This window comes from Conger conger, chromosome 4, assembly GCF_963514075.1.
Source record: "Conger conger chromosome 4, fConCon1.1, whole genome shotgun sequence".
Classification (NCBI taxonomy): Eukaryota; Metazoa; Chordata; class Actinopteri; order Anguilliformes; family Congridae; genus Conger; species Conger conger.
In genome coordinates, this window is record NC_083763.1 from 3,449,883 (window position 1) to 3,472,386 (window position 22,504).

The window sequence follows — 22,504 nt, forward strand, 5'->3', positions numbered from 1 at the left end:
GGGTATGCACCCAGGTGGAAACAATACTAATGGACACGTAAGAATGAAACACTAAAACCATTCGGCATCTCATATTTCACCAATAGTGCCATTGCCACAACAGGAGCAACTTCTCACATTTCACGACTCAATCCACAACGTAATTAACGCGGCTATATTAAATCCGTCATCTCGACACATTCTTTCACTAATAATAATGTCGACATTAGTGTTCCCTTTTAATGCTCCCCATAGTCCGCGAAGCATGCTGTGTATGCTGGCTTTTTTTGTGTGTGTTTTTGTTCCTGCTGTGCTCTTTATTAATTTGACTCAATCGAGCCATTCGTCTACCCCTGGTCTAGGTGTGAGGCGCTGTTGCTCCGAGGTGAAAAATCTACGCTGGGAAGTTGATAAGTGAGAGTGTGTGCTAGGAAGGCTGGTGTATTCGTGAAAACTGCAAGTAACTTATTTGTGGTTATAGTTCATCTGGCACACTCTGCATGCAAGAATGAACAGGTTCTCCTCAGGTTTTTGTGAGTTGGCAGTTTCTCACTAATCTGGGCTTGGTGCCACACGATGTTTAGGTGTTTAAATTCTTAAAGAAAGCAAAATCTTTTCTAGACGTTCTTGTGAAAGCTTTATCAGATATTTTAATCGACAACATCAGAGATAATAATCACAATCTTTAATAGTTGCTTAATGAATTGTGAGTCAATTAAGGCATGGTCATGATCTGGTTGGCATTTATATAGCGCCTTTATCCAAAGCGCTCTACAATTGATGCTTCTCATTCACCCATTCATACTCACACTCACACTCATACACCGACAGCGATTGGCTGCCATGCAAGGCACCGACCAACTCATCAGGAGCATTTAGGTGTCTTGCTCAGGGACACTTCGACACAGCCTGGGCAGGGGATTGAACCGGCAACCCTCCGACTGCCAGACAACTGCTCTTACTGCCTGAGCCATCATTGATACATTTCAGGTTAATCATTGCAATCAAACATCAACCAGAAGAAAACATCCTCCTGTGTCAAAGTCAATTTAGCTTCCATTGGCAGGCATCCAGCTGCTTAATCTGAAATTTAGTTGGACCATTCAACAATTCAAAAGACAGGTGTCACCAGCCAGTCAGATGTGCAGACATGGTGGCCTTCTGGAGCTACATGTGGCCAAGACAACAGACCTATACTTTTGTTATTTCTTATTTGAAGTTTAGAAAAGCTTTATAGCCATGGATAAAGATACATTTTACATTTTTGTTCCAATGTAGTATAAGATACCAAGCGCTTAGCACTTATTTGCCATGGGCATGGAATTCAACGCTTCAACCCTTCAATTCCTTAAACTCACCTTTCTGGCTCGATGTCTGAGCTTAATAGTATTCCTTCAGATAAGCTATACACTGAAAATATAGGTACTTATTTAAAATCACGCAAAACTCTTCGCACTCCCGCTAGCGAATTAATGATTTATATTGATCTGTCTCCCCCGTGTGGCCACAGGTCCTTGCTGTTTTAAGGGTGATGTCATTAAACGAATGTATCCGAGTGTATTCGTGTTCCCGAAGATTTGTGTTTTCCTTTTGCCCCGTGCACCACTGAAACCGGCTCTTCCAGTGCCCTTCCCTTTAACACCCTGGTGGAACAGTGAACTTATATAATTATTTTTTTTGGTTTTATGTCGGCGGACATAAACTTGGGTCGCAACAACGCTAGCAGCCAGCGACGGGCAGGAGTCTAGCATCAACCTGTCTGTCTACACAGCAAAACGGATGCATGCAATGTATCGATATTGGAAAAAAGACGATAAGACAGTACGAACTTACTTTTGGAATATACATCGTTTCTAGAGAAAAACATACCGGACTCACAGAGGACAAAAGGGGTGGACGGGAAAATTATAGACAAAGCCGAACGAGAAAGAGGCGAGAGTGAGACGGGGGAATGCGGTGAAAATAGACCCAGTTTGGAGTGGTTGGAAATTTATTTTCTTTCTTTACATATTCGCGATTTTCTTATTTATTGGCGTGTCACAATAATTTTCTCCGAAGAGCTGTAGACACTTGAAAATATCTGTCTCGAAAGCAGCTTTTTCCCCCTTGACGCATACAAATACACAGTGTGAGAAGGGTAAGTTAGCTACTGTTCCTACCCCTAGCCTCGTAGCAAACGCGTTTGGTGTGGCATTGTGACTTTGTGGTGGGAAAAAAAAGTGTTTGTTTGTTGTTCATACTGTTAACATTTCACACATGGTAACAAGCTATGCCACTGCCACTATGTTTACAGTGGCATGGCCGTGATAGGCAGTGACAGTCGTTGTGTTACTGCAATACCTCATTCAAGTTACAGTAGGTCTGTGAATTTGTCAGTGTGACTTTATCGCCTCATTGTTGGGAGTTTCCTTTTTGCTTAAAGAATGCGTTATCTTACTTTTAATCAGTGTATCCATAAATAGCGCCTTTGCCGTATAACGCATTATGTAACACAATGGGATTTCTTCAACAGCCCTTACGGGTCCTGTGGCGTTACACATTATTATTATTATGGTGACGCGGGCCCAGAGCGGCCACATTATACATCTGTAGCCTGCTGGGTCCTGGGTTTAAGTGTATGGTACACTATCGGAAGTAGAAGTACGAAAAGTGCCTGAAAAGCTACAAATGGTTGTCGCTGGGGCGGTACCCTATCGGTGCATAAACTACTCCTAGCCAGCAGTATGTAATTAATTGGCACATTTTTTGCTCGGAAAACCATTTGTACCCAAAGAGAACATTACTGTACTTTCAGGGTACATTTGCGAAATGTGAGCATTGAAGAACAAAAATGTACCTCAACTGTAGGCTATACTATTTCTGAGACTGTACGGTAGTTAGCCGAGGGAATATTTTGCTTTCAACTGCTTTCTACTCTCAACGGCTTCTCTAGCACTGGTGTTAGAAACGGCAGTTGACAGTGTAGCGTCTTGGTGAATGTTATGGGCTTACCAGATGGTGAACTCGTTAATGTTTTCGGGGGCTGGCCTCTGTGGCTGGCCTCTGTGGCCGTGTGTTACTATCGCCACTGCCGTGACTCCCACACAATTAAACATGACAAGACGAAGCATATGTTCATGAATGAAAGTGGGGATTAGTATTAACTTTCTGTCTATCTGTTTTCTTCTCTCCGCAGATATTTGCTTTCCTTCCGGGGAGATTGACAGGGGAAGGGAGAGAGGGAGAGACACAGACAAAAAAAAAAAAAAAAAGTCTATCTTTCTCTCTCTCTCTCTTTCTCTTTTTTTCGTCTCCTGTCGGGCCGATAGATTGACCGTAAAAGACCCGGGAGATTTGCCGCTTCGCTCAGAACCAAAACGAGCAGACCACAAACGCCCCCTTTGAGTCATGACCTCCCCCTCTCCACCCCTCCCCTCCCCCTCGCCCTGCCCCCCTCCCCCTCCGTCATCTCTCCCCTCGTCCCCCGCCCCGTCCTCCCCAGCGCCCTCCACCCTGCCCCCGCCTCCCTCCCTCCCGCCCACGGGGGAGGTGATGATCCTGGCCCTGGGCCGCAGGAAGCAGAGGGTGCTCCTCTGCCTCTCCGTCCTGCCCAACCTCTTCCTGTCGTTCCTGCTCTCCTCCGACCCCCTGCTCACGCTGTCCTCCCCGCACCACTGCCGGCTGCCCGTGCCCTCCCCGACGGCCCAGCTGCTGAACGCCTCCCTGCCCTGGGAGCACGGCCTCCGGGCGGGGCAGAAAGGCGGCTGGTCCCAGTGCACGCAGTACCAGTTCGTCAACGGCACGCAGGCCGGCGCGGTGGCCTGCGAAGACGGCTGGGAGTACAACGTCACCGAGGGGCTGAGGAACAACATCGTGACCGAGGTACCCCCCCGGCTCCCGCCACTCAAACTCCGTTGCCGCGCTCAGCGTGATGCTGTCTTGTGATTTCGGGGTAGCCAGGATGGCATTCGTACCTTTTTAGCCACTCTTCAGACCTTCGTACCTTCATTTCAACAACTTTGTGGCTTTCAATACCGTTTTGTGATTTTGGCCAGGGGGGTTTTCATCAGATAAGTATCCACGGTTGATACGTCTGTGTGTGTTTCTTATTGTGCAGTGGTCTACTGATGTTAATATCACTCTGAGAAATAAAGTAACAGTGGAGGTACATTTTTGTTCTTCAAGGGTCTATTTTCCCATTCCCTCTAAGTACAGAAATGTTCTCTTTGGGTGCATATGAGTAAAATTTCCCAACAAAAAAGGTACAAATGAGTTGTATACATATTGCTGGAGGTGCAATTTTATGCACTTATATGGTACCGCCCCAGCGACAAGAATTTTTACCTTTTTTGGCACTTTTCATTCCTTGATCTTTTCTGAGAATGCATTTCAGCACCATTACGGCTTTCAATGGTATCTTGCGATTTTGGCAAGTGTTTTCTTTTCAGATGAGTATCCACGGTTGGGACATTTGTGTGTGTTTCTTATTGTGCTGTGGCACACTGGCGTTAATACGTGTGGTACGTGTGTGTTAGGTCCAGTTTATAGTCTGGCCAGTGTCGCTCGACTGACACTGCAGAACATTCATGAATGTTTGATTGTCGCCCAACGTAGGCTGTGGCCGTTGTCCTTTTAGCAAAAAGTATAAACGCACTCCAGTCGCCCAGAGTGTGACCCAGATGTTGCTGAATGTCGTAGGTCGCTGCGACGCTCTGTCACCGGACTATAAACTGCCCTTTATGTGAGCATCTGCACAATGTCAGCACGCACAAAGCAACGTGTGCGCAGTGCTTCCCGGAAACGGGGCTGAGCCCGAAATGCACAGACGCTCACGTCGGGGAAAGAGTCCTCAATCCCATTTTGAGGTTTTTGATCAATCCACTGTTTTTGAATCACTTGCGTGAGGGGAACCAGCATTGGAATTCTCGTGTGAACTGAGATTGCTGTGAGAATTAATTACACCGAACGCTTTCTGCTGTGTTTGGTAATTAATTTCGCCTGTGATCTCGGGGTGAAGATGAAATTTAATTAAATTTACTTAATGAAGATTCTAATGTATAGGGTCTCGATTGTTTCCACAAAAAGTCCATGGCCATATTTGCCGTAGATAAAGTCCCATTGATATTACAACAAATTAATCTTCATTTTGGTCTGTCATATTAAGATCACATTGTCCGGGGGGGGATACATGTTACTGTAGTAATAATTCACACCAATAATGAAAAGTCAGCATGTTTTGTTAAATTGTTATTTCTTTGTAAGGTTTTCATATATTTGCAGTAGCAGTTACTAATAGTATTCAACTTGAATGTAGCACCTTTGTGAGATGGAAATATTTTGGGATGTGTCTTCTCCAGTGATGGCCTGCACCATCCCTCTCTGAATGATGCTGGGTTTGTGCCATCTCTCAGCAGGGCTTACCCGTCTGCTGAGTTGAAAGGATCCTTAATGGAGAGGCTTGGCCACACAAGCCTGCACCCGCACTTTCACGTCTTGCGCTTTCATTCATACTCTGCCGCTGAGAGAACCTGGCACGCGATGCAGCTCATCTTCCCGAAGACTGTGCGGTTTATGTGTATTATAACCACACCGTATTTACTGGTATCCTTCAGGAGAGAGAGGCCTTTCGACTGCAACATCCTTGCCGCTGAGTGAGGAGCTCTGAATGGCGGTCCGTACGCGAGAGTGTGGTGTCCTGCAGCAAAGTGGTATAGGGCTTCTCGATATGATGGAAATATACAATATGCCATAACGTTGTTGAATATTGTGATGACGATGTAACTTGCGATAAACAAACACATATTGAACTGTGCACAGTTCTAATGTGTTTCTGCTTCAGCTACGCTCTTAAGAGTCATTTATTTACTCTTTTAAGGGTTCAAGTTTTATCTATGTGTTCACTCTAGGACTTGGAACTGTACTTTCCTCTAAGGTTTTCAGCGCACTTGTGCCTGGTTATGATTTGCACTTTTATTGTACGTCGCTCTGGATAAGAGCGTCTGCTAAATGACTGCAGTGTCATAAAGTACACTGCTGACATAGGCCCCAGACCATGAATAACCTATGCCCACTGAGTGTAAAAAAAAAAAAAAAATGTAAATACATTATTTCCACCATGCTTTTATTGAACAAATTGCACATAAACATCCAATCAATTTAACAGAATATCAATTTAAATAAATACTATTGATCGCAGTTTGAGCAGTCTTTTGCGATGTGTTTATTGCGCATGCCGATGATAAATATAAGATATACCATGCAGCCCTAGAGCGGAGCATGCAAATATGCGCTCATCTCCCACGTGTGTGACTGTGCTATCATTGTTTCAGAACCATATACATAACGGCGTGGGCGTGTCCCGACTAGGACCACCATATCAGTGCTACTCTCCTGCCAGTGTGCACCTTGTGGCCAATGCTCTTCACGACTGATTTATACTGAGCAGGGGATTTTTACCAGTTCCGTCGCTTGGGGAGTTCTAAGATCATACATCACAGCCACCGAATTGTAGCTGGTGTCTGGCTGGAGATGGAGGGTGTTTTAGCTGGTGTCTGGCTAAAGATGGGGGGTGTTTTAGCTGATGTCTGGCTGGAGATGGAGGGGGTTTTAGCTGATGTCTGGCTGGAGATGGAGGGGGTTTTAGCTGATGTCTGGCTGGAGATGGAGGGGGTTTTAACTGATGTCTGGCTGGAGATGGAGGGGGTTTTAGCTGATGTCTGGCTGGAGATGGAGGGGGTTTTAGCTGATGTCTGGCTGGAGATGGAGGGGGTTTTAGCTGGTGTCTGGCTGGAGATGGAGGGGGTTTTAGCTGGTGTCTGGCTGGAGATGGAGGGGGTTTTAGCTGGTGTCTGGCTGGAGATGGAGGGTGTTTTAGCTGGTGTCTGGCTGGAGGTGGAGGGTGTTTTAGCTGGTGTCTGGCTAAAGATGGGGGGTGTTTTAGCTGATGTCTGGCTGGAGGTGGAGGGTGTTGTAGCTCGTGTCTGGCTGGAGATGGAGGGTGTTGTAGCTGGTGTCTGGCTGGAGATGGAGGGTATTGTAGCTGGTGTCTGGCTGGAGATGAAAGGTGTTTTTTAAAGGTCAGTCCACTCCCGGGGCGGTGGTGCGAATCCGTCTCGTGGAGCTTTTTTCTGCAGAGGCCGTGTGTTCTGGCTGTGCTGCAGAGACGGGGGAAGAGGCTGACATGTCCCTACCTCCCCCATCTGCCCCAGAATCTCTCCTGCCATTGACTGGGACTGCCTTTAATGTTTGTTGTAGCCCTTTTTTTTCCTGAGATGTGATTTTTCTGTGGTACTGGGAAAGGTTGCAGGAATGCGCCAGTCGGCTACAATGTCATGCTGTGTGATTTATTTGCTTTGCAGAAACCTTTGGTTCCATTTTTTTTTTTAGGTTAAACCTATTCCCTAGGCTGTATAGACACCTGGATGTTTAGCTACTGTATTACAGAGTAGTGATACCGGCTCTTACAGCAGGAGTCGATATCCTTATGTTTGTACATACTGTGGGTCTACTTTGCATTAATTAAACAATGGCCAGTCAATTTCTTTCCACAATTTCCTGATGTGAAATCCCATCCCACATTACAGAGATAATGATGGTAATGTAGTACAGTAATAACGCTTTTAAGGACTGTCTTCAGTCTGAAAGCTGCTGAGAGGTGCTGAGAGGTGGCATACTTCTCATTCCACCAAGGGAGCTATTGGCATGTGGTACAGGGATGCTGACCTGCATCTGGAGAGATGAATTTGGGGCCTCTTAAAGGAACCCTGCCCTTGGGCCCTTGAGCAAGGCCCTTGACCCCAAAACTGCTCCAGGGGCTTTACCCCTGTTCTCTCTCTCACCACACTTGCATTCTCTCTGGCATTTCTCCCACGGCATCCTCGCAAATTTCAAATCTTTATTTTCACTTTTGTGGAGAGGTGGAATAACAAAAAAATAAATACAAACAAGTTTTCGCATTGGCTCTCAGCTAAGGTCTGTGAACTTGTCTGGAGGACCACACTATGGACATTCTTGTGTGCGCAAAGCCGAATGGGAGATGGGACCCAGGGAGGTGTGGGGAAACTAAGTTAGCATCTACATGCTGGTAGTGGTGGCCCCGGAACCAGTTTTTCAGGCTCATTGGACATTCTTAGTTCCTTCCTGGTCAAACATGTGACTATTACAGTATGAGGTGTTCTTGCCTGGAATGCTGTGGTGCTGATGTGTCAGGTCGGGTGTAAGAGTACGTGACGGGGTAGTATGGGCACATATTCTTGGCAGAATGACATTGCATATTGTTGGCTGCGGTTTGCAGGGCTGCGCGGTGAAATGCCCTCTCGGCGGATCATTACTAGCGCACACCGACCGGCCAGCGGTGGCCGAGGGAGCGGCAGTCTCAATGCTGGCCAGGGAGGGACGTACCGTAGTCCTGCTGCCGTTCTCAGAACGACGCCGGGTTCGGGTGGCGACGGCCTCCGTAAAACGATCGCGCGATCGAAACAAAACGGCGGAGCGTGGAGTGCCATCTGTCAGAGCGCTGGCAGCCGTGCCACGGAGGAGCTTATTATGTGTCTGAATTATTGATAGGAATCAACGGGCTGATCTCTTTTGTCTGACCCCTTTCCCCTGTGTGTGTGTGTGTGTGTGTGTGTGTGTGTGTCGCAGTGGGACCTGGTGTGTGGGCAGTACTGGATGGTGCCTGTGGAGGAGGTCTGCTTCATCCTGGGGATCCTAACAGGGTGCCTGCTCCTGGGCTATGCTGCTGACAGGTGAGAGGTGGGAAGAGAGTTGAAAGGGTAGAAGCTGAGGTGGAAATGTTGGGCTGAGGAGGCAAATCAGTAGGGCTCCAGAGTGAATTTGTAACCTTGGAATTATAAGGTTCTATCTGTGTTCCGAGTAGTTTTTTTCCGAGACATTGAGCTTCAACGCATCCTCATCCTAACACAGCAATCACAGATCACAATGACAGACACCCAGAAAGTAGTCTGAATGTCCAATATCAAAATATCAAAATCCTATCAAATTGCCCTGTAAACAACGTATTTGTGACACCAACTCATTTAGTCAAAAATGTCAGTTAGAACCTCATAATTCTAAGGTCTTGAATTGTGTTATTCTTCGTTATGTAGCCCAATGCAGTGTTGAATGGCTTTATTTTATAAGCCGTTAACAGGAGAGACATTGGCTAATAATAATCCCTTCATGTGTTACTCTCCGTCTGCCTCTTTCCCTCTCTTTCCCGGCTTCTCTCTCCTGCTTTGCCAGGCTGGGCAGGCTGAAGACTCTGCTCACGTCCCTCACGCTCTCGGTTATTTTTGGAGTGCTGGTGTGCGTCTCTCCCTCGCCCTCCGTCTTCATCATCACACGGTTCTGCCTTGCGGCCTCGACCGCCGGAGTCTACCTCACGCTCTACATCACACGTAAGCGAGAGAGCCAGGGAACGAGGCCCCGGGGCCTGGGGCGTCACACACAGGGGGGGATAATAAATGGGAGATAGTGAAATACAGGGGAGATAGTGAATGGGAGATAGTGACATACAGGGGGGATAGTGAATGGGAGATAGTGAAATACAGTGGAGATAGTGAATGGGAGATAATGAAATACAGGGGAGATAGTGAATGGGAGATAGTGAAATACACTGGAGATAGTGAATGGGAGATAGTGAAATACAGTGGGGATAGTGAATGGGAGATAGTGAAATACAGTGGAGATAATGAATGGGAGATAATGAAATACAGGGGAGATAGTGAATGGGAGATAATGAAATACAGGGGTACATAGGGAAATAATGGAAAAGAAAGAAAATGATTGAAAAAAACTAAATCAACACCACTCCATAGCTGTTAAATGTATCTGCAAATGTATCTATCACTATGTGTTTAGGCAGTGGATTGTAACATCTGGTGAAAGCGATACGTTAAATGGCAGTAACAGTGTTGTGTTACACATGCGTTAGTACTGTTAGTTTATTGCGTTTTCTGTTGGTCTGAAACAAATGCATATCTCTCCTTTTTGAACAATACTGTTCTCAAAACTGGCCACGCCGTTATGCATTCTCCAAACACGGCCTCTCGTTATGTTTGACCCCGCAGGTCTGGAACTTTGCGACCCATCGCTAAGACTCCTGATCACCATGGTAGCAGGCCTAACGACGGTTGCCGGGGAGCTGCTGTTGCTCGGTGTAGCCCTGGGGTGCCAGTCCTGGAGGGGACTGCTCGGAGCGGGGACTGCACCTCTCTCTCTCTTCCTGAGCTATGGGTGAGACGGGAGAGAGGGAGACTGTCCTAAAGCATGATAAAAGTCACACAAGCATCCAAGGAGTTGCCTTGCCTGGTACCCCTTTGCAACAAAGGGTCATAACTCACTACAAGTTAGCCGAGTCGATAAACTTCAGTGAACGCACCGTAGCAATGTTTAAGACGAGATATTATTCAGCGATTATAAAACATGAATTCTCAGAAAGACTTTTAGCAACCTTTATTGGTGAAATGAGATTGGTGAAAGTTAGTTCTCATCTGCCGTCGTGCAAGGAATGGAGGAATGTAATGTCCACTCCCGTTAGGCAAAGATGTCACAGAGGTATCAAAGAAATTGATGGAGAATATTAGCTTGGGATGTAATGCATTTGCACAGTTTTGCACAGTTTTTGCATCTTTGAAATATTGATTGTGGTAAATGATGTGCTAGTGATTGCATTTACCACAAAAGGCTACAATCTAAGCACCCGTCTCCATTGGCTAAAACCCACACACCCTTACCCTTTCTGTTATTTTACTGGCATCATATAACAATATTAACAACAGATACTTGTTCCAGTAACTATTAGATGCGACGAGATTCAATTTTACTGTCATTGCCTTCTAAGGCAACAAAATGCATGCTCTGCATTTGACCCATCCCAGTTACTTAGGAGCAGTTGGCAGCCACAGTGCAGCACCCGGGGACCAACTCCAGCTCTGAGGCCAGTGCCTCGGTCAAGGGCAACGGCAGGAGCAAACCTATGGGGGAAATTTAGACTCTCCAATTAACCTAACATGCATGTCTTTGGACTAACTAGCAAATACAACTGTCCATTTCAGTACACATGATGTCCTTAAAAAAAGGAGAAGTCTGCCAGCTCATTCCGATCCATTATTTTTCTCAGGTCCGCCATCCAAACCCATTAAATGTTTCTTCTAGGAGCTAGAAGTCGAAGTTAAGAACTCCAGAACTTTCCTTTCTCGCGAGGGAACGCGAGCGAATCCTATGCGGAAGTATTTTTTTTCCGAAGCGAGAAATATAAATGATCGACCTCTCCTCCGTCTGCCACGCATCTGCCACGTCTGTAACTCACGTGGCTTCGAAATCACGTTTGAAGGAGCACGGACATTCCATTCACCTAATTCACGTTTTCTTGATTTTCTTGATTTTCTTGATTTTTTCCTGTCTTTTCCTGTCTTTCGCCTTTTCCTAGCCGCTCCCGATGGAGGGAGCCGGGGGGCGAGAAAAGGAGTAAGAACAAGAGGGATTGGAATGAGCCCAGAGTGTTTAAATGTTTCCGTGGCCCTGTCTCCCCCCCCCCCCCTCCTCCTCCTCCTCCTCCTCAGAGTGCCGGGCGTGTTCCCCGAGTCTCCCCGCTGGCTCCTCCTCACGGAGAGATCCTCCGACCTGCACTCCTTCAGCGAGCGGAGAGAGAGAGAGCGAGAGCGGGATGATGAAAGCTTTACAGGTATCCAGAGACGTGGCCGGCTAAATATGGGCCGTCTATTTACTAAAGCAGCCTGCACTAACTGTCTGCACTTAGCGTTGTGGCCCCGTTCAATTATGGATTCGCCTCTTTAGCGCAGAGATTAATAACGTGACCGCAAGCGAGCATTGCTGTTCTTAATGTTTCTGAAAATGTATGTGAGAAAATATGGAAATATTTTTGGCATGCAGTTGCGTAGTGTTTTAGTGAGGAGAGATGGAAGCCAAGTCCGTGATGTTTGTTTTTTGCGCTGCGTTTTTTAACTCGTGTTTGGGCATCAGCGTGTAGCATTGCTGCTACCAGTCACAGGAGCAGATTTATCACGTGCAGAGTCATGTTCCACGTGTCTGACTGGGCGCTGGGCAAGTCGGCACATGGTGTACGCAAGTACATGCTGTGCCCTGCGGTCTTGAGGTGGATCTGTTAACCCGTTGCACTTATGTGGATGTGAAGTGCATATGTGATAGTCCTGAAAAAAACGTTTTAGGTTCAGAAAGTCCCCCCCCCCCCCCCCCCCCCCACTGACATATGTGGCAACACTATGCCTGCGTTTGATCCTGGGTAATTTGTGGCAGATGTTGTACTTTGGTTGGTGGGTCCAGTCTTATCCGACCTAGGGCCCGTATGGGTGCAGTTTTTTGTTCTAAACCAGCACTAAGACACCTGACTCGACATATCCGGGTCTTCCTTGAGGTGACCGTGATTAGTGACTTAGTTGAATCAAATGAAACGAAAACCTGCACTCAGAGGGAGAATCGCCACAGACGGAGACCCTAGGGATGGCATGTTGCTCTCTTTCTGGCCTCCAGGGGGCAGGGTTGTAGTGGTGAATCCTCAGCAGTTCATGGGAGATTGACTATGAAACAGGGAACAATTGACCACCAAATTGGGAGAAAATGGACAAAAAACGGAAACAACATTTTAAAGAGAACATCAAATGCGTTTTAAAATACAGGGCGTCAGATGTGACCGTAAGAGACGTGTTTCTGTTCATATTGGCTAACGGAGTTAAAACGGCTCTGTCCTCGACATAGAGCTGGATTCTGAGCCACCGTCGTCGTGCCGACCACACCTCTCCTTCCCTGAGCTGCTGCACAGCAGAAACATCTGGAAGAACGTGTGTGTGCTGGGCTTCACCTCGTGAGTGTCATCTTTGTGCTTTTGTCTTCTGATTTTTTTTTGCTCTCTGCATTCCACTCATTTCTTTGGCTTATGATGTAATGAGTCTCTCCCTCCCTCTATCTCAGTGTTAATGTCTCTCTCTCTCTTTCCCTCCTCTCTCTTTTTCCCAGTGCAGTGTTGATGTCTCTCTCTCTCTCTCTCTCTCTCTCAGTGCAGTGTTAATGTCTCTCTCTCTCTCTCTCTCTCTCTCTCTCTCTCTCTCTCTCAGTGCAGTGTTAATGTCTCTCTCTCTCTCTCTCAGTGCAGTGTTAATGTCTCTCTCTCTCTCTCTCTCTCTCTCTCTCAGTGCAGTGTTAATGTCTCTCTCTCTTGCTCTCTCAGTGCAGTGTTAATTTATCTTTCTCTCTCGCTCTCTCTCTGTGCAGTGTTAATTTCTCTTTCTCTCTCAGTGTAGTGTTAATGTTTCTCTCTCTCAGTGCAGTGTTCATTTCTCTTTCTCTCTCAGTGTAGTGTTAATGTTTCTCTCAGTGCAGTGTTCATTTCTCTTTCTCTCAGTGCAGTGTTAATTTCTCTTTCTCTCTCTTAGTGCAATGTTAATGTCTCTCTCTCTCTCTCTGTCTCTCTCTCAGTGCAGTGTTAATGTCTCTCTCTCTCCAGGTTCATCTCACACGGAATCAGTCACTGCTACAGCTCGTTCCGGCGTGATGTGAAGGGCACCTCCCCCAGCTTCTATTGGACGTACCTGCTGTCCGTCTGCGCGGGCGGTGCCGCCTGGCTGTTGCTATGGGCGACCGTGGACAGGTGCGGTCGCCGTGGCATCCTGCTCCTCGCCATGACGATGACGGGCCTGGCCTCGCTCATTCTGCTGGGGCTCACCGAGTGTAAGTGATCGCGGTTACGCTCCGTTAAATATGCAACACAGATTTAATGTCGTGATATATTCATATTTAATTATACCTTTTTTATTTGTTTAAATGACAAAATGATGTTTTAAAATGTTTTTTTATTTTGTTATTATTATTATTTTTTTACATATTTCGCCTCTGTACTGTGCAAGGTTGAAGGGTCACTTATCTCTCAAAGTGATGGTCACCACCATGTGGCTAAAATAGTGTATTACACCTGCAGTGTCCATCTCCTCCAGGGCTACTGCACTCCAGGCCCTGTGGGCTGCAGTGTCTACAGGTACTTACTTGGTACGCATTTGGCAGGTTAAGGGCCTTGCTCAAGGGCCCAACAGCTGTGCGGATCTTATTGTGGCTACACCGGGGATCGAACCACCGACCTTGCGGGTCCCAGTCATTTACCTTAACCTTAATGTTACTCCCTGCAGACTCCCTGCAGACTGCTGATCTCCTCAGGTTGTTGCTGATCGCCTCAGGTTGTTGCTGATCTCCACAGGTTGTTGCTGATCTCCACAGGTTGTTGCTGATCTCCTCAGCTTGTTGCTGATCTCCTCAGGTTGCTGATCTCCTCAGCTTGTTGCTGATCGCCTCAGCTTGTTGCTGATCTCCTCAGGTTGTTGCTGATCGCCTCAGGTTGTTGCTGATCGCCTCAGGTTGTTGCTGATCTCCACAGGTTGTTGCTGATCTCCACAGGTTGTTGCTGATCTCCTCAGCTTGTTGCTGATCTCCTCAGGTTGTTGCTGATCTCCTCATGTTGTTGCTGATCGCCTCAGGTTGTTGCTGATCTCCTCAGGTTGTCGCTGATCTCCTCAGGTTGTTGCTGTGGTGGCTCCTCTGCCGCGTGTGCAGTGAGTAAAGTCTCTCTGTGTCTCTCTCAGATCTGAGCGGGTCGGCCATCACCGTGTTCTCCGTGCTCGGGCTGTTCTCCTCACAGGCTGCCGCCTCCCTCTGCATCCTCTTCACCGCCGAGGTCATCCCCACGGTCATCCGGTAACCGCCCCCTGTGTGTGTGTGTGTGTGTGTGTGCGTGTGTGTGAGGCTCTGAGCCTCTCTCTCTCTCTCTCTCTCTCTCTCTCTCTCTCTCTCTCTCCCTCTCCCTGAGCCTCCTGCAGTTTTGTTTTCTGTTTTATATCTTTATGTCTCGTCTCATTATTCCCACGGGGGGCCATGTGCTCGAGGGCGGAAAGCAAATTCAGGTCACTCACTCAGTCACACTCACACACAGACACACACACACAGACAGACCCTGCTCTCACTGTGTGTGTGTGTGTGTGTGTGTGTGTAACCCCTCTCTCCAGGTGCAGTGGGGGGGGGGCCTGGTCCTGGCTCTGCTCTGCTCTGCTCTGCTCTGTGCTGTGCATGTGTGCGTGTGCGTGTGAGCATGTGTAACCCCCCTCTCTCTCTCTCTCTCTCTGTGTAACCCCTCCCTGCAGGGGCAGTGGTGTGGGCCTGGTTCTGGGCCTGGGCTGCGTGGGCCGCCTCAGCTCCCCGCTCATGGACCTGTGGAACCACTACGGCTACTTCCTGCACCACGTGGTGTACTCGTCCCTGGCCCTGCTGGCCGTGCTGTCCATCCTGCTGCTGCCCGAGAGCAAGCGGAAGCCCCTGCCCCAGACGCTGGCGGACGGCGAGCAGTACCGGCGCCCCCCGCTGGGCCGGAGGAGAAGGGACAACGTGCCCCTGCTGGCCACGCCCAACCCAGAGACCTAGCGCCCGCCCGCGCGCGCGCGCTCTTCCGCCCCGGCCGTCCGACAGAGAGCCGCCCACTCCCGCCGCGTGGCGCAGAGAGCGCCGAGCTCCGCCGCTAGGCAACGCACACAGTCTACTTCTGATACTTCTGGTAACATATCACATTCTAGTCTTTAATAACACTAATGGGGGGGGTCATGCATCGTTCATGGTGTGTCAGTTCAGCTGTGCGGCGCCGGAGTACCTCAGTGGTACCAGTAGCTCGTAGAGAGAGAGCTCACAGCGACACCTTCTCACACCTCACGCACACCCGCTGACCCTCCCTCGGTGCGGACAGGGCTATAACCCCCGTCTGTACACGCCATGCCTCAGAGGTTAACACTGCTGCTTTTTACAACATCGCCCCCCCTAGTGGAGCCTCACCGATATACATATCACAGAACGCGTCAAGAGAAATGTACATAAAGAGCATGGAGGGTGGGGGGGGGGTCAACTTTCCCCATCGCCGGAAAACACTCCCAAGGGCAACGGCAGGGAGATTACGTTGTGTAAATACGGTAGACATAGCCCCCCGGTTCATGAGCGATAACTCATCCAGTAGAAATACTGTGTCCACAACACGCAGTTCCCCTTCTGATGCTGCAGGAGATGGATACACAGGCTCACACAGAGTTTTACTGCAGGTGCCGTGTACAGGGCTGAGCTGATAGACGCTAAAGGTAACTGGGCTGTTCTGATTTGCTGAGGTTCTCTATGCCACAATTTACAGTCTAAGCATCAGAAGGCTGTAACACCTAGAGCTAAAACAGGATCACCTTTGATACCGTTTCACATATCAGGAGTGGGGGAGAAACATTAATACACAATCTTTTGAGATTTGAGATTTTCTAGGCTCTTACAATACAGGCGTTCCCCTGTGTTTCTATTCCATACTCTGTACTACATACTCTGTGAGATTTGCTCTCCATAAAGTGGACCTTATGATATGAACAAGCAGACTTAGCGTACCGTAGAGGGCATATTTCCAGAGCAGAGAGAGGTAGCCTTTTCCCAGATCCAAACTCTGTGTATATCAAATCGATATATTTTCCTTAAAGTCTTAAAAAGTTTGCATTTAAAAAAAATCGTGTTAGAAAACCTATTCTTGCTGATTTCTTTATTTGTTCTGCCAGCAACAGTTGGGTTGGATGGAAATAAATGATGATGTCATTGGTACCGGCCTGATGCTGTTGAAATTAATAACACTTAATTGCCAAATGCTGGTAACCAACGACAGAATTTTAAGGAGTGGAATATGCACAGTGGAGCGGCAGGAAATGACAGCATATTTATTAGGTTGGTTTGCTACATGCTACGTGTGTCTGATTTGGTTATAAAGCCCTCCCCACTTCTCCTTGATCAGACTGTTATCGGTCAGTATAGATACTGCCTAGTTCTCTTCTGATAGGTTGAGTTTGTGAAATGGCGTCTCATTGAAACTCAAGAGTTCTTGTCTGTCCTCTGTCATAGAAAGAAGAAAGCTGTGACGAATGTTACAGGGGGGCTGGGCTATGGTGGTCTTCTGGCTCGTTATACAAATGTAGCTAATCTGTTTGCTAGCTAGCTCACCTTGTCTGAGGTTGCATTCAATAGCCTGATAAATGCATGTCTGACAATGAGCTGTTTTAGCTATACGATTTAAATAAGTGCAATTTAAAATATATTTAACTGGACAAAACCTTCGCTAGGTGGTCATGCCAGTAAATAATGGTATTTACCGTGGCAATACACCGGCTATTTAAGCTATTAATGTTTACCAGGATTAACTCTGCCTCAGAGTAAAGAACCTGGGTCACTGCCTTCTCATTGTGAAATTCAAATTGACTAAAATCCCTACTGTAGTTATTTATTTTATTTTCTACAAAATCAGATTATGATTGTGTCTTTTCAAATAACAGCTGTGTGGGGAGACTAGGACTTTTAAGAGAAAACAACGGTGCAAAAATGCAGCGTGTGTGGAGGTTCGGTTTTTTTTCCGAACCCGTCGGTATAGTCAAGCGAATAGTACATGTAACCCTGGAAAGTTGTAACACATTTTGCCTCGTCACTTGAATCGTACACAGCTGGAGGTTAGGCTGGGTTGTCCTTTGAACGCATCCAAGCTCCCCTCTAGAAGAAACAATTTGAAGCATATCGAGACAGCCTGGAGACTGTCGTATGGACTGAAGGTATAATATGAATGTATAGGTTGAGTTGGGAGGTTAATGGTGTGTCACCTATCCTTATTGAGTTCTCTTTCTGTCTTCATTAGTTATATTTTCATGCACTCATGTTCTCGAAATGGTAATTATAATAAATAACGATGACATCAGTAATAAAATGTATGACTCCAATGGTTATTGTTATATTAACTATGAAGCAAGTGATGTAATTATGTTAATAATTCTCTGATCTGACTTAATTGAAAATAAACTGTAGAAAAATGATCTTGTCTTCTGTCTTGATATACTGGTACACTAAAATTCACACTTTAATTATGACTGCCCACCATTAATAAAACATTTCATATGTACAATAATTTTGTGCAAATTTCAGTATAGTAAATTATACAACAGTTCCGGTCAAATAATTTGATTGGACAAGAGGCATTCCATGAGTTCTGATATGTTGACCCCATATATTGACCTCATCACTATCCGGGATCAATCCGCATTGTTTACAGAATTCTATTAGGTACTGTCTCTTGTTGCTAGGCAACTCTATAAATAAATGCAAAGACTGACTAGCTAGCTAGCCAACTAAGTATTCAGTCTTTGTATTTGTTTATGGAGTTACCTGGCAACGTGAGACAGTTACAGGTAGCTAAGAATTCTGGAGGATATATTTTTTGTTAATGCCAAATAAAGTCAATCTATTCTATTCTCAAATTATTGTCTGAAACGACCATTACTTGATAAATAGCCTTGTCTGTAGAGCTGAACCTACGACTGAATCACAGCCGTGACTATATACAGTACAACAGCACTCCTTCTCATGTGATATTGCTTAATTAATATATGGCCACTAGAGGGGAAATCGGTGAAACATATTAGTTGGTAGCTGGTTGACCAGTTCAGACCAGCTCCATACTCAACATGGTTTGACCAGCTAGAGCCATGTCTTGAAACGGCTGGTATAGCTGGTCATTTCAAGCTGGCCATAGCTGGATTTTGCACCAGGGCAGAGTAAATGTCTTCAGCGCCCTGGATTTGAGAAAGAGACAGCCGAAGTGCAGATACGAGGAGTTACGTGGGTGAGGTGATGGAGAAGCAGGTATTTAAAGACGATGAGTAACAGGTAAACGGTGCAGGCGGATGGACGGCTTACGGAGAGTTTATGGGCACAGAGCATCGCGGAGATATTCTGAATTACTGGCTGTGGCCCACAGGGCACAGTGGTTGGAAACAATGGTTTGGGATATTGAACGGATCACCCAGAGGGACACAGGGAGGGGGCATGATGGGTGTTTAGGCACCAGCGACCTTGGCCTTTTAGGGCAGAGCAGCTGGAGAGTATATATCTGGACCTCTGCTCAGCATTTGGTCCGACAGCCTTCCCTGGTTTCGGTATGAGTGCAACCTCTGCTTTCCTGTCTGTCTTAGATTTCCCTCCATCTTTGAATGACTGTGTGTTACAGTTCTGTTTGTGTGGTTGTTTGCATTTCCATTACTTACCAATCTGCTGTTGACCCATCCGGCTGACCGGCAGTGTTCTGTAGATGCACTGGCATTATCTAACCGGTTGTCATTACTGTACGCCTGCGTTGCTAATACTTGTTGCTAACTGTCAGTCTGTCAAGTGTCGTCAATCATCTTCCGTGTTGCTTAGGAGATGTGTGAGGTCATGGCCCGACTTACGCAGGTATCTGGAGGGGCAGACTTGCTCCGTCAACGTTTCCTCTGTGTTGAATTGGAGAGCGTGAACGGGTTCCATTTCCAGCCGTGATGGAGATAACGTGACTCGGGAGAGGTACAGTTGGAAGGTGGGTAAAGCAGTGTCAGTGTCTCTATATTCGCATATAAGCTCGTTTCACGAAAAAAAGAAAATGTTTGTGAGCTAATGGCCTATCCGTGGGATGTGGCAATTTTCTATTTTTCGGCATTTTTTTTCCATAGTGGAAAATAAACAAAAAAATGTCAAATTTGAAATGCACCGGGCAAAGCTCTTGCTTGGAAATAACGCCGCGTCGCGTGTGCTTGTGAGTAGTACAAATTCAGTTTACGGAGAACTGGTCCCAACTGGTGAGTATCGCTGCTTTTTGGCTCTGAACAATATGCAGTAAATAGCTTGAGTCATAAGCTCCGACTCGCACAGTAATTAGCTAAGTGCAGACTATTGCAGGGTAACATGCTGACGAGTCAAATTTAAAAACGTCTTTTGGTGCGCGTGCTGACTCCCAACTTTTCTAAACATTATATATAGAAAAGAACAGCACTTCAAATAAGGATAAACATCACTTTTATTCGGCTGCTGTCTCATAATGCCTGGAGCCGCGCGCAATTACAAATTACACATGTAGGCTAAATACAAATAAATAAAGAGAACACGTCTTGAAATATTAATCAATCATTCTCATTTCAATCTCAATGAGTTCGGCGACAAGCATGAACAAAAAATAAACGTAACACTTTCTTTTCGCAGTGGTCTTTATTTCGAAATCAGTTCAATATCTGAAAAATAATCATATGCATGACAGTGATCATAAAGTATTCTGCTTGTGGTCCAAAATGTGTCAGTGCTCTGTTTCTCCTTGCAAGCAACACGGACACCTGATCAATTCTGTGAATTGGGTCTAGGCCTTCTAGACCTTCTCACTCCCTAATAAAGGTGCAAAAGCAGCAGTCAATTTGCACCAAATTTTAACATGAATTGCCAGAAATGTATGATACATTCAATACCAAGTTATCTTCCACACAAACAACTGAGCACGTTATTATTGGTTGCTTGCTTACTGTCTACGTCCACATGGAGATAAATATGAAAATATCAACTAATGTTCATATTTTCAGTAAATGCACATGTATCTAATTGATTGACAGCTGGCTTGGTAGGTCATCCAGTGAGTAAGCGGTGTACCCTCACAATGCACCGCATGGCCCTGAATTGAATGTATTTCACTGTATACATGAAGGTCATTTAGATAATTTAAGCGATGCAGAAACCCTGGGCACTGAATGCAGGTAGTACACTGTATTGCCTGTGCTTTATGTCCAGGAAAGCTTGTGCAGAGTTATGTTGCATGCCATATTTTACTTATTTTATTCATGACAGTGAACGTTTTTTAATGTACTGCCCCCAAAGTGGCAATGTCTTATTTCATCTTCAGTCCCATGGGAGGTAAAAAAACAACAACAACACATTGGATGCATAGTTTTAAACAATAGCTGAAAATTGATGCATATTTATTCTTTTCAAAAATTCAGTGTGGTTTGCAGCAAAAAATATGGTGTATTAAAATGCAATGGTGACAAAATATAGGTTATATATATATATGTGCTGTACAGAGGCAATTCATTCATCTAATGCGTAGAAATTGTGTCGACATGCAAGTACTTTTACATTAGTACAAGGAACAATGGAAAAGCACTTTTTCTTGACTTTATTCTAGAGGATTGTGAATTCCATTTGATAATTTCTTTTGATGAGAATGCAGGTTGGCCGAAATTGGTGCGACATTGAAGTATCATAGACGCCTAGTATAGTCCTGGAGCAGAGGCCACTGTGTGCTGAGATGTCTTTGGCATGTTACACTACATTACATTAATGGCATTTGGCAGACGCTCTTATCCAGAGCGACGTACAGTTGATTAGACTAAGCCGGAGACAATCCTCCCCTGGTGCAATGCAGGGTTAAGGGCCTTGCTCAAGGGCCCAACGGCTGTGCGGATCTTATTGTGGCTACACCGGCGCTTGAACCACTGCACTTACCTTAACCACTATGCTACAGGCCGCCCCCATCGGCATGTTTTCTTTAAGTAGCAAGGGACCCCAATCTAATTCCCATGGCAGCCTTATTGTACATTTTCAATGGGGTGAGAATTTTGGACACACTACTATCAGTTAAACATGAAAATGCAAGCCTATCCATTTAAGGACCTGTTCAGATAAATAAAATGTTGACATGAGAACATTGCAACAAATATGGCAAAGGACTTTACACAGATCTACACTTTCTAAACAGATACTATATGTTAAAAACAACATGTTGTGTTAATTTCAGCACAGTCTGTGTTCAAAAGTCTCTCTGTAACACATAAATTGTATATTTGTAAAACAAAAGTAACATTGACACAAAATGTAGTAACATATTCTATCAGCACATCTTTTTTGAGAGAGTAACAACACATCACATATCACCTCTCCTTTGTCAAGTCAGTTTTATTTTCTCTAGGGAAATATAACCTGCAGTCCAACTAGTGTGGCTTACTCTAAAGATTAATTTCATTGCATCTAATGGGAAATTGCTTTTTTTTCAGGGGGGTAGCCAGTTGCTCAACAAACTCTTCCTCTGCTACTTTGGAAATGACTGGTATTCTACAAATAGGTCTATAGCTACTGACCTTTAAACCAGTTAAAAGGAAAAAAACCTTTGGTCAGATCTCAGCAAACTGTGAAGTTCTTGCAAATATTCTAAAAATCTCAGTAAAAAAACACTTTAAAACCTTACTCCCATGGGGATTTTTATGATCCTTTCCTGCTAGCTTATCTGGCTTTTTCTTACCTTTTTGCGTGAGTTATGATATGGATGTAGAAGGTAGCTTTTTCTTTGTAGCTTCCATGGATATTACTGATAGAAACTCAAGAGATTAATATGAAAGTGACATAAGGGAAACATTTTCACAGAAAATAACCAGGTGGTAGATGAACAGATATGGAGTCTACTTAACATTCCTCCAGGTTTTTCCAATTGCCCTTTAAATTGTATACTTAAGTGTCTAGTAAGGATTTAATTACGATATATTACTATATGACCCTTACATAGGTGAAAGTCCACAAAAAAAAAACAAATATTTCTCCAAGATTTGTATTACAATTTATTTTAAAATCTCTTTTCTAGGGCACTAAATTTTGATGAGCTGCATACATTACATTGTTATTTCTCTTTTTA

The 22,504-nt window shown here is 45.6% G+C and overlaps 1 protein-coding gene across 1 annotated transcript; it reads left to right on the forward strand.

The window, feature by feature from the left end:
- Nucleotides 1–1,665: 1,665 nt before the first annotated feature.
- slc22a17 (solute carrier family 22 member 17) lies at nt 1,666–17,843 on the forward strand. Its single transcript, XM_061239281.1, has 10 exons — nt 1,666–2,116; nt 3,155–3,840; nt 8,602–8,705; nt 9,202–9,356; nt 10,029–10,194; nt 11,523–11,644; nt 12,697–12,802; nt 13,442–13,665; nt 14,568–14,679; nt 15,123–17,843. The coding sequence occupies exons 2-10, from the start codon at nt 3,367–3,369 to the stop codon at nt 15,397–15,399; spliced, it is 1,740 nt and encodes a 579-aa protein (XP_061095265.1). The 5' UTR covers nt 1,666–2,116; nt 3,155–3,366; the 3' UTR covers nt 15,400–17,843.
- Nucleotides 17,844–22,504: the final 4,661 nt, after the last annotated feature.